The sequence below is a fragment of the Halichoerus grypus genome, chromosome 7 (assembly GCF_964656455.1).
Source record: "Halichoerus grypus chromosome 7, mHalGry1.hap1.1, whole genome shotgun sequence".
NCBI lineage: Eukaryota > Metazoa > Chordata > Mammalia > Carnivora > Phocidae > Halichoerus > Halichoerus grypus.
This window is the reverse complement of record NC_135718.1, coordinates 41,428,338-41,441,053: the sequence shown is the minus strand read 5'-3', so window position 1 is coordinate 41,441,053 and position 12,716 is coordinate 41,428,338. Positions and strand designations below refer to the sequence as shown.

Here is a 12,716-nt window from a genome sequence, read left to right as displayed (position 1 = left end):
CTAATGAACATTTGTATGGCATGACAGTCCCATGCTGTGAGTGGACCAATTACATTTGATGTTGGTTGTTTTTAACTTGGAACTGATTTTCCAGTGGCAACATTAGATACCATGGTTTGAGTCTCATTCCCACCTGCAAAAAGGATTACCTATGTGCTGTGTCGTTGGCATCTCCACCCTGGTTTTCTCCTCCAAGCTCCGGTATCTAGATACTCAATTCCCCACTTGAATGTGTTTCAGGCATCCCACACTAAAAATACCCGAGCTCGGCTCTCTTATTGTTCCTGTCTATATCAAACTGGGTTCTTCCCATTTTCATACTTCCCAGTACATGGCATCACCGTCTACCCCATTAACCTAGAAACCTGCACATAGCCCTTGAATCATTCCTTTTTCCTTACCTCCCATGTCTAATCTACTGGCAAGTCCTATGAATTTTCATCCAAAACCGTATCACAAATTCACCCTCTTTTTTCCATCTCCACTGTTCCTTAACCTCAGGGGCACTAGTGACATTTCAGGCAGGACAGTTTCTCGTTGTTAGGGTACCCCACACATTGCAGAGCATGTGGCATCTTGTTTACCTGGCCTTGCCAGAACCTCAGTTATCATGAAACCAGAACAGGGAGTCAGGACCTCCTGGTCCCGAAGCACATGGGCCTAGTCCGGGCCGCTGCTAGGTCTCGCTCCAACTATCAGAGTAGTGGTCTCTTAGTTGGCCTCCTTCGACCTTGGCCCCCTTCTGTCCATTCTCTACACAGCTGACGGGGTGATCACTGCCTGACTTAAAACACCTCCCGGTAGTTTCCGTTTACACTCTGCTGCCATGCTTTCCCTTGCTCCCTGTGTTCCAGCCCCCTGGCCTTCTTTCGGTTCCTTGGTCACCCTGATGTTTTTCTCCTTGCGCTTTCTTGCATGTTCTTCCCTCCGCCCGACTCCACGTCTTAGTTTTTTTTTTTTTTTATTTGAAGAGAGAGACACAGCGAGAGAGGGAACACAAGCAGGGGGAGTGGGAGAGGGAGAAGCAGGCTTCCCGCTGAGCAGGGAGCCTCATGCGGGGCTCGATCCCAGGACCCTGGGACCACGACCTGAGCCAAAGGCAGACGCTTAACGACTCCACGTCTTAGTTTAAGCGGCACTACATCAGAGGGACCTTCTTTTTTTTTTTTATTATTTTTAAAAAATTTTTATTGTTATGTTAATCCCCATACATTACATCATTAGTTTTTGATGTAGTGTTCCATGATTCATTGTTTGTGCATAACACCCAGTGCTCCATGCAGAACGTGCCCTCAGAGGGACCTTCTTAATCCCCCCTTTATTTTCTGTGATGGCACCGTGTGTGTACTCACTGCAATTTGTACTTGTCTAGTTGTATGCCATCTTCTCTAAAAAACATCTTTACTGGGCTAGAATTCACGTAGCATCAAACGAACCCATCTAAAATGTATGATCCCTGGTTTTAGTATATTCACAGGGTTGTGCACCGTCCCTCCGGTCCATTCTTAAAGACATTTTCATCACCCAGAGCCCCATTTCCATTAGCAGTCACTTCCCCTCTTCCCCCAACTCAGCATTTGGATTGGTCCCACATTTTGGCTGTTATGAATAGTACTGCTGTGAAGATTTGTGTACAAATTTTTAGTGGATATGTGTTTTAGAATCGCTGGGTTGTATGGAAATTCTATGTTTAATTTTTCGAGGAACTGCCAAACTGGTTTCCAAAACTGTTGCACAACTTTACATTCTCACCAGGAATATATGAAGTTTCTGCACATCCTTGCCAACATTTTTTATTATCCGTTTTTCTTTTTGTTGCTTGTGCTTTTCAAAGGTATCTGTATCTAAGAAAGGTATCATTCCTAAGCCAAGATCATGGAGATTTACTCCTTTATTTTCTTACAAGAATTTTATAGTTTTAACTCTTTATGTATAGGTCCATGATGTATTTTGAGTTAATGTAAGGAAGGGGTCCAGCTTCATTTTTTTACATGCGAATATCCAGTTGTCCCAGCATGATTTGTTGAAAAGACGATTCTATCCCTGTTGAATTATCTTGGCACAGCACCATTGTTAAAACGCTTATTGTCTTTTTTTTTTTTTTTAAGATTTTATTTATTTATTCATGAGAGACAGAGAGAGAGAGAGAGAGGCAGAGGGAGAAGCAGGCTCCCAAGGAGCAGGAAGCCCGATGTGGGACTCGATCCCAGGACCCTGAGATCATGACCTGAGCCGAAGGCAGACGCTTAACCATCTGAGCCACCCAGGCGCCCGCTTATTGTCTTTTTGTCCCACTAAACTCTTATGCTCCTTGAGTGAAGGAAGCAGATCTGTCTTGTTTGCTCTTGTGTACCCAGTGCTTAGTCCAGTGCTTGGCACATAGTACATATTGAGTATGTATTTGCTGAAATAAAGAATGGAGGAACAGAGAGAGCATGGAGAAAGAGGAAAGACCTAGAATCATCATATGGGTAAAAGGGGAAGTAGGTTTTTTGAGGGAAAATCAGTAGTGTTGTTTGAGCTGTTAAGTGAAATTCCTCTATATTAATGAGTCTGTTTCTACAATCTGTTCTCAGGGCCCCTGGGTGTTTCAGTTGGCTGAGGGTCTGACTCTTGATTTCAGCTCAGGTCATGATCTCAGGGTCATGGGATCGAGCCCTGTGCCGGGTTCCCCGCTCAGCACAGAGTCTGCTTGTTCCTCTCCCTCTGCTCCTTCCCCCACTTATACTCCTTCTCTCTCTCTCTCTCAGATTAAAAAAAAAAACTGTTCTCGGGCGCCTGGGTGGCTCAGTTGGTTAAGCGACTGCCTTCGGCTCAGGTCATGATCCTGGAGTCCCAGGATCGAGTCCCGCATCGGGCTCCCTGCTCAGCGGGGAGTCTGCTTCTCCCTCTGACCCTCCCCCCTCTCATGTGTTCTTTCTCTCCTCTCATCCTCTCTCAAATAAATAAATAAAATCTTTAAAAAAAAAAACTGTTCTCAGTTTATTTTGAGGTAATATGACCATGGTAAAAATGCAAACTGTAGAAGAAGATATAAAGCAACAAGTTTCTCCCCATCCACCCCTCCACCATCGGTGCTACTTCCTTGCTCGTAGGAGGTTTTTGTATATTCTTCATACCAGCACATGTATATGCCTTTCTTTAAAAATACATAGATATGGGGCTCCTGGGTGGCTCAGTCGGTTAAGCGTCTGCCTTCGGCTCAAGTCATGATCTCGGGGTCCTGGGATGGAGCCCCGCATCCGGCTCCCTGCTCAGTGGGAAGCCTGCTTCTCCCTTTCCCTCTGCTGCTTCCCCTGCTTGTGCTTTCTCTCTCTGTGTGTCTCTCTCTCTCTGTCAAATAAATAAATAAAATCCTTAAAAAAATAAAAATAGATAGAATATTATCCATTTTGTTTTATTCATAGTGTTTGTTCCATAGAGCACATCATGGCCTTCCTTCCCTAATAGCGCTTATAAACCTTCATCATTCTTTTAACTGCCACATAGTACTCCACTGTAGCCCATACTGAACATGATTTATCTAGTTCCCTATTGATCTACTTGCAAAACAGTCTGGTTTTGATAGGAAAGAATCCAGTGGGGAAAAATAACTTGAAATTGTGATTGTGAAATATTGTGATTATCATCTTTATTTTTATTTCTAAGAATAATTTATACAACAGTGTAAAAATGTTTTCTTATATTAGTATCTGAAATTTTAAAATGAATATGGAATAAATCAAATTTATTAATTTGTCATTTGAAAAAAAAATTTTTTTTTAAAGATTTTATTTATTTATTTGAAAGAGAGAGAGACAGCGAGAGGGAACACAAGCAGGGGGAGTGGGAGAGGGAGAAGCAGGCTTCCCGCCGAGCAGGGAGCCTGATGCGGGGCTCGATCCCAGGACCCTGGGATCATGACCTGAGCCGAAGGCAGATGCTCAACGACTGAGCCACCCAGGCGCCCCGTCATTTGAAATTCTTAAAAAGAAAAAAAAAACCCTTCTTTTTTTTTTCTAGGATGTTTCAGAACGTCCTAGAGTTGTTTTAGGAATTAAGATGAACCCTGCATAAAAACCCAGTGCTCTTTGAAATTACATGGTACTTAAGTGTTTCTTTAATTTGAACATGTTATTGAAGGTCACATGTTATTTACTGTTTTGTAGGCCAGCTGTAATGACCATAGCTGATGGAATATATAAGGTTTGCATCCACGTAGGATCAAAGCTGATCGAGAAGATTCTTCTCAACATTTCTCCTGACTGGCTCAACAGAGTTATAGGTAAGATGTCAGCACACCATCTAGAGGTGGTTGGTGGTGAAACCACTCGTTTCAGGGGTGTTGACAGTATACTGGAACAGAAAGAACACTCTACTGTAAATTAAGGTTTTTTTCCTGTCAGTGCAAAAGCTTGAGTGGAACAAAGAGGATGAAGTTGGAAGATAAGCCTTGCTCTCACCTGCCATGACAGCCACGCTCAGCCTTGAGTCTCTGCGGGTCTTTTGCAGTCCTCCCCTCTCCCAGCAGTAGGGCACCACCAATGCCCTTGATCTTGGAGGTTTCCTGCCCCTCCCCCAGGGATGGAGGGATTTTTCTTTTATCTTTCCTCCATGTTCAGCCCTGGGGCAATAGGTTTTGCCGACCTTCCTCCAGCAGTTTAAGGCTCTCTTTCCTTAAAAGGAATGGTGTTTTGTGCTTTCCCTTGTGGCAGCTTCTCCCTCCCTTTCTCCAGACTTCACCATGTTTGGAAGCTTTCTCTATGTCCTGCCCTCCGTCCAGGCTTGTGAGCACCTGGTGGGGACGAGAAGAGCCCGCCAGGGTGCAGACTCCCCTTGCCTGAGACACTGGCCCACACTTGGCTTTCAGCAAGTCATGAAAAATTGTAGCGCATTCTTCTTCTTGCTTGTTGGGTGGATGTGTCTTCTTTCTGAGCTCGCCGCCGTAACCCTGTGCTCCTGCTGTCTCCTCTCATTTCAGTCGGCTTGGCTGCCTCCCTGCCTCGGCTCTCCTAGAGGCTCCACAAATTGTGATTTTGTAGTGTCTTCAGTTTTTCTAGTAATTGTTAAGGTTGGAGCCATGTTCTTTCCAGCTTTCCACATCCTAACCGGAAGTCTGTCTGTCCTTTTTTATTCACTGTCTTTATTACCATTCATTCTTCTGGCTGTTTTGTTCCTTCTGTCAGTGTTCTTTGTTGTATTTTCAGTCTTGTCTTTTCATTTTTGGCACAATACCAGTTAGCCTCCACTTCTCAGAGGAGGACTGTTCTCAGATCAAGTCTATGTTCACGTTTTGCCCATTCCCGAGTCAAAGTTGTACTTCCTGGCATTAATTAAATTGCAGCCCTAAGTGAAATTGTGGGCACCAGTTATAAAGTGGGCATCAGACCATTCAAATTATCACTAATCTTGATTTTCTTTTTTAGCTTATCCAAGTGAAAATACAAAAGATTTAAGTATTGTAGAGAATTCCCTCACCTCCAAAAACATGTGATTGGCTGCCTGGGAGTCCACAGACCCAACTCAAGAGGGGCGGGTGGTGTTGGTCAGGGAACGAGTGTAGTTTGAGTGGCTGGTCGTGCCTGGCCAGCCTAGCATCGAGCACCCGGCTCAGGACCTGGACTTGATAGCCTAAAAAAAAGGAAGACTATGAGACAAGTGCAAAAATACAGTGACATCTATCTGTAATTTCAGTATTTTTATATTATCAAGATTTGATATTCATTAAGTCACTGACTCAGGGTTCCGTTGTATAAACTATCTAGATAACTGGTAAGAGCTGTCGACTGGATAAAGAAGATGACTTTTCTGACATGGACACGCTCTTTCTGTGTCAGGCTTGACTTAGGAAGATGTTAACGTCAGTTCTTTCCTCTGTTGTTTTAAGAAGCCAAGAGGAAATGCCGTCACTCTGAGCAGCCTGTCCTCGATCAGCAGGCATAGCGGGTCCTCATTCTAGAGCATCTTCAGCACCTGTGACTAGAAGGAGAGGGGATAGAAAGGGAAATTTCCGGTGGGTGCGGGGCTTGAGAACCAAGGGGGACAGCGACCCCTTGGCTGTGTGCGTTTCTGGCATGCGGGCAGGGAGCCTAAGAGCTGCGTGTTTCCGTGTTCCTCAGCACCTCCCTCAGAGATCACCTACGCCATGGTGGCCGCCGACTTGATCCACTCGCTGGTGGCCGGCGGCGGCACCCCTTGCACGGTGAAGGCGCAGAGCCTCTTCGTGTTGGATGAGAACAGCTGCCCGCTGCAACAAGAGTTCTCCCTACTGGATTTTTATCCCGACAGTGGCAAGCCTGTGCCCAGTGCCCTCCTCTGAGACCGGAGGGGGAAGTGGCAGGTACTTCAAGGAAGATGGCTGAACTGATTTGCCTTTCGAGAGAAATGAATGACAGGGCTTTACCTGGGCGTTACATATATATATTTTATATGTATATATATTAAAATATATTTTATATTATATTATATTTTAATATATATATATTTTTATAAAGAGAATTGTATTAAATATATAAATTAAAACTTTTTTTCTAGGAACATTCTGTGAGGTTTTCTGTCTGTTGTTTGGTCTTTTCCTTTCCTGCTTCTAGAGGAAGGATCTGGCAATAAAGGCCGTATGTAGCACTTCCCTGGGAAGTTCACTCTGTTGGTCCCTGCTCCATTCCAGCGCTCTACTAAGGACCCAGGACACAGACAAAAGACATTTCCTCTGGAGTGGCTTTCTGTCATGCTCACAAACTCTCAGCGCTTTCCCTTTAATAAACTGTCAATGTGAAATGATTTCCTTGGTTGTAATTATACATGGTAATGGGTTAGTTTGTATAAGCCTGTGTTTAGACAAGTTCAAGACAAGCATGTCTTTCTATAAAGAAGCAATGAAAATGAAGGAAACAGATCCTGCTTCAACTCGTTTTATAAAAGGTGGAAGAGAGTCATGTTATTAGTTCATTTCTAGGATCTCAGTGCCTTACTGAGTTTACTTATTAACAAACATTTAGTGATTTGTTCTCTCATTAGGATTATAGAAGAAGCCCGTATAAAATAGTAGTCACTGATGAGGAAATGTGGAAGGGCGCCTAACCTGGAAGTCTGGAGTATGCTGAGGGTTAATAGGTTAAAAATATTGGTTGAAAAAAACTAAATTCGTGACCAAATGAACATGTTTGTTTTACCATACATGTGCTTTTAAAAATTATTTTGGTTCATTGTACTTGTTTTCTCTAATTTAGGGATGCTTTTTTTTTAACTTGAACCTCAGGAGTTTTGTGATTCTCCCAAAAATAATATGTAAAAATGTGTGTGAGAGTGCACACACACACAAGCACATCTTTCTATGGAGGAGGTCAGTCATTCTCAGCAAATCCTCAGAAGGATCCTTGACCAAAAGAGGCGAAGGAGGTGAGGTAGGAACAAGCGCTCTACTTGGTGAGTTAATTCCTGGGGAAGGAAGGGATTAAATCAAATGATTGCCTGCACCCAGTAAGGTGGGTAGAAAAAGAGCTGTCCCCGTGTTGTACGTAGAGAAACAAGATAGTTGGCTCTCCCAGATAATTCACGTGATGGGTGATGAATCTCAAGCCCAGAGCTGATGTCTTCTAAGTCATGCTCTTTCAACTATAAGCACAGTAGAAGCAAATCTGGAATTCTGATATAAAATTTGCCAGTCAGTGTAAGCCTACCAAGAGCGCTGTTCTCTTAAACTTACCTTTCCCACTTTGTCCTCAAGATGCGGCCTAATCCTTTTATCAACCAAAACACAGCCCCCTGGAATAGACGGCTCTTCACACCCTTTTGGGAAGAAGTCTCTAAGCCATTTTAAGTGAGACCAAGAGCACCAGGTCACACCAATATCTCTTCACAGATTTTGGTCCATAGTTCATAGGTTAACCCATATTTCTGGAACCCTTATTTGGGCTGAAAATAACTTCCTTCTGTCCTGAGGAAATTATCATGTATTTAATTTAAACTGCCATAGCTGCCAGGTGATTCCTTACCCATGATGTACAGGTAAGTATATTTAACCTACTCCACAAATTTTTATAAAAATCAGGTAGCCTAAGAATGTCAGCCAATCCAGCAGTCTTATGTCTGGCAGACATTTTAGGTAAATCGCATTTTTTATCTGACAGTTCAGCTGAGAGGGACAGTTCTCCTGTCTTAAGTTGTTTATAACTAGTCTTCCATTAATTTAGGTTTACCTGAATGGGGGACCACAGGCTGTTAACATGGCTTTCTTAGAAGAAAATATCTCTACTTTCTCAGAACAACATAGAGTGAAACAGAAAATGTGCCATCCCTGTGTCTTTCATTTTAAATGATGAATTTGCGTCCTGGATGGTCTCGAGATGGTGCGATATGGTTCCCAAATCGGAACAATTAGAATAAAGTGTTCATCTTTTCTGAGACTTTAACCCTAGCCCCTGTTTTAAGGCCAATAGGGTGAGAAATAGGGGAGAGGGAGGAGGTTTGCCAATTAATTGTTATTCTGTCTTTGGGGGTCTTAAACCTGGTTCGTCATCAGGAAGTGAACTCCACCCACTCAAGGAATACATTTGCTAAGGGTGAGCTGTCTGCTTCCAAGACATCTCTCCCTTTGCTCCCACTTGGCGGCCTGGGGCTGGAGGAGGGCATGAACTGGCAGTGAGACCACTTCTCCCCAGTCCCTTCCCTGTCCCCCAAGGCCCAGCTCCTGCAGGGATTGAGGGCAGGGAGGAAACAGGACAGGGGACAAGGGTTTCATGACAAACCAGCTCCCATCATGGTCCTCTCTTGGGGGGATCCTGACTGCTGGTGCCTTCTGAGCAGCAAGCACCCAATGCTGCTCTTTCTAGAACGCATGCCGGAGTTCTTCGGAGGGCTTCTCCTTCTTACACAGCATCTGCACCGTTTCTTGTCAGGGGAGATCATGCTCCTGCCTCGTCTCTTCCACCCCTCAACTCCCTCCAGATGTCAGCTCTTCTCTTCACCCCAACTTCTCTCTCTGACTCACTTCACTCCACGCCCAGATGTGCACAAGGCAGCAGGTCAGCAAATTCTCTGCATAACCGGACAGCAGACAAACTGAGGGATTGCCCTTATTTACATAATGTGTGTAGTACAATTTAAATTTAACATTGTGATCATACCGTGTGGAAGAATCTCACCAAAATGATATCATGATTACTCTGGGTGGGGAACTGGGGCCTGGTTTTACTTTCTCCTTTATGATTGTTTTTATCTGATGGAATTACTAGGAAAATTTCCCTAATTTCTGAAGAACACAAATTCCCTATATTAAAAAGATTACTTACCAAATATAGAAAAAGGTAATATGGTTTTGATCACAGAAATTAACACCACCTACTAGATGTAGATACTTCATGGGGTGGCAGCCGAGCCCACAATGATAGCCCTTCTCTGGTCCATGTCTATATTTGGTTTGATTCCTGGCAAAAACCGATTACTCACAGTCAGTAGGATACCTGACTCAAGCTGGGCCAATCAGATTGTTTTTTCCAGAGTTAAATTAAGATTTATGCAGAGTAAAATGCACAGATCTTAAATGTACAGTTTGCTGAATTTTGACAAATATATACATTCATGTAGCCAATACTACCATCAAAATTTAGGTTTCCATCTCTCTAAAAATTTCCCTCATTTCCACTTCCAGTCAATCCCCGCCCATACTAGGCAGCCATTTTTCTGATTTCGATCACCACAGATTAGTTTTATCTGCTCTGGAACTTCATATAAATAAAATCGTGTGGTTTATATTCCTTTGTGACTTGCTTTTTTCACACAACAGTGTTTTTGAGATTCATCCAGATTTTTATGTGACTCGGTAGTTCGTTCTTTTTATTAGTGAATAATATGCCAGTGTATGAATATATTACATTATCTATTTTCTGATCAAAGGTCATTTGGGTTGTTTCCAGTTTGGGGCTGTTATGAATAGTTGCTATGAACATCTTTTTTGCAAGTCCTGCTGTGGACATATGTTTTCAGTTTGGGGTATGGGGGTGGGATAAATACCTGTGACTGAGATAGCTGGTTTATAGGGTAGGTATATATTTCATTTCATAAGAAACTGCCGAACAGCACTCCAAAGTTGTACAACTTTACACATAAGCCATGTATGAGGGTCCCAGTTGTTTCGCTTTGCCACCATTTGGAGTGGCCAGTCATTTTCACATAGCCATTCTACTGGGTCTGAAGAGATAGCTCACGGTTTTAGTTTGTGTTTCTCTGATGACTAATGCTGTTGAGCAACTTTTCATGTGCTTATTTGTTGTCTATGCATCTTCATTTGTGGACCATCTACTCAAGTCATTTGTTCCTTTATTTTATTGGGTTGTTTGTCTTTTTTTACTGATCATATGTATGTTCTAGATAAAAGCCAGATATGCGTATTATTAATATTTTTGAAGTGCCTGTTCAGCATTAAAAATGATGGCCACATGATTTCAGGAGAAAAAAAGAATGTGTAGCTGTAACAAAAAGTCTTAAATAAAATGTCACTATTTTGAATGGCTGGAATGTTATACACAGAAAAATAATCTTAGGAAACCAACCAAAAAATGTATTAGTAGCATGTTAATTACATAGAACATAAATTAGTTAAACATAACATAAACTTAAAAATTTTAAATGTAGTAATATATTACCACACACCAATAATATACAGTTCTGAATATAATAAAAATAATCATGCTTACAGATAAAACCAAAAACATGAACGGCTTTATGTATTCAAAGGAAATGACTTAAAAACCACGAGGGAAATATAAAGAGAAAAGAATCAATGAGACATTGTACTGTGCTCTTGCTGCTTGAGAAGACCCGAGTTGCAGAGCCGATTCAATATTAACCAAAGTCCCTGATGGATGGCATATACAAGTTGACAAATTGATTTACAAATTAATTGAGAAGAATAAAAAGCAATGTGAATATTCTAAAAACCATTGAGTTTTAACTCTACATGGGTGAATTGTATGGTTTGTGAATTATCTTCATAAAGCTGTTAAAAGAAGAACAGGCAGAAAAAATTTTAAAGCTAAAACAAAAAAATAAGGAAAACAGTGAAAGAAAAACCACGGATTTGCTGCTTACAGTATATTAAGTGAAAAATCACTTGAAATAGTATATAACATATGTCATTTCTGTAAAGACATACATTAAGTCAATGGAGGGAGATCAACAAATTTCAACAATGTTTATACTAAGGAGCTAACAACTGCAGGAAACATTTTACTTAATGAGGCAATGTTTCTTTTTTTTTTAAAGTTATTTATTTTTTTTCAATGTTTTATTTATTTATTTGACAGAGAGAGACACAGAGAGAGGGAACACAAACAGGGGGAGTAGGAGAGGGAGAAGCAGGCTTCCCGCGGAGCAGGGAGCCCGATGTGGGGCTTGAGGTGGGACTCGATGTGGGGCTCGATGTGGGGCTCGATCCTAGGACCCTGGGATCATGACCTGAGCCGAAGGCAGATGCTTAACGACTGAGCCACCCAGGCGCCTCATGAGGCAATGTTTCTGAGAACAGAAATCAGACAAGGATATCCAGTGGCATCACTTGCATTCAATACTTTCCTGATGTTCCTAGCCAGATTAATAAAGCAAAAAATTGAAATTAAAATCTAAGGATTGGAACCAAGATATAAAATTATGATTGTATGTATTAAAAACTCAAAAGAATCTAGAGATAAATGATTAGCATTAGTGAGTTTGGCATGATTGCTGGGTACAAGGTCAATTTAGGAAGACCCACTTTATGGATACCAGCAAGAATTAGAAGATAAACGATATAAAAAAAATCCCATTTATGATGGTATAAGAAAATCAAGTGTCCAAGGGAAAAGATAATGAAGATATACAAAGCCCCTGCACATGCCACTAGCATACACTGTATAGAGAAATTAGAGAGGGGCTAAATAAATAGAAGTGTATGCTGTGTTCAGGGATTGGAGGACTTTAAAATACTTAAAGACAGGTCCCCCTGAATTGACTTATAGACTCAAGGCAATTCCAACCAAAATCACAACAGACTTCTTCTTTGGGAGATGGTGGGGGGGGGGGGGTGGGGACTTAGCAAGTTAATTCTAAAATTTACATGGAAATGCCACATGCCCAAATAGCCAAGACACTCTTGAAGAAGAACCAGACTAAGGACTTACTCAAACAGATGTTGACATTACAAATGAGTAATTGACACGTGATGATATTAGTATAAAGATAGGCAAATTCACTAATGTAGCAGAAGGAGCTCAGGAACAGACCCAAATGTACATAGATGCTTGACGTTATTTCCTCGGTGCTGCAGCAGACTAATGGGGAAAAGGATAATCTTGTCAATGAACGGTGCTTGGATAATTCAATATCCTATGGAAAAAAAGAAAGAAACTTGAATCCAATATTATAACTTATACAAATGTCTATTTCAAGTAGATTCTAGATATCTAAATGTGAAAGCAAGATAGTAAAGCTTCTTGAAAATAGTATAGAAGAATATCTTCATGATCTCGAGGTATGGAAAGTGTGAGAAGGTGGAGGAGGGACAGTAAAGTGTCCTCCAAACTGAGAAGGCACTTTGAGACCAGAAAATGAAACAGGCCACTCCACACAGTTTACACAGATTTATTCGGGGTAACTTACGCGGGAATTGAGCAGGTGATAGTCCAGAGCTGCACAGCTATTCTCCCCAAAGTCCAGACCTAAGTCCACAAATTTTAGAGTGAGGGGATGTGCAGAGAGCACCT

General features: G+C 41.8%; 1 protein-coding gene across 13 annotated transcripts in view; it reads left to right on the top strand.

The window, feature by feature from the left end:
• Window positions 1-6,759, top strand: part of SHLD2 (shieldin complex subunit 2) — an 80,130-nt gene extending 73,371 nt beyond the window's left edge. For all 13 annotated transcript variants that reach the window (XM_078077478.1, XM_036079285.2, XM_078077473.1 and 10 more), the window contains 2 exons: window positions 4,149-4,264; window positions 6,099-6,759. In XM_078077478.1, the coding sequence (XP_077933604.1) occupies window positions 4,149-4,264; window positions 6,099-6,298 (316 nt within the window). In that variant the 3' untranslated portion in view covers window positions 6,299-6,759. The remainder of the gene's footprint in view (window positions 1-4,148; window positions 4,265-6,098) is intronic.
• Window positions 6,760-12,716: the final 5,957 nt, after the last annotated feature.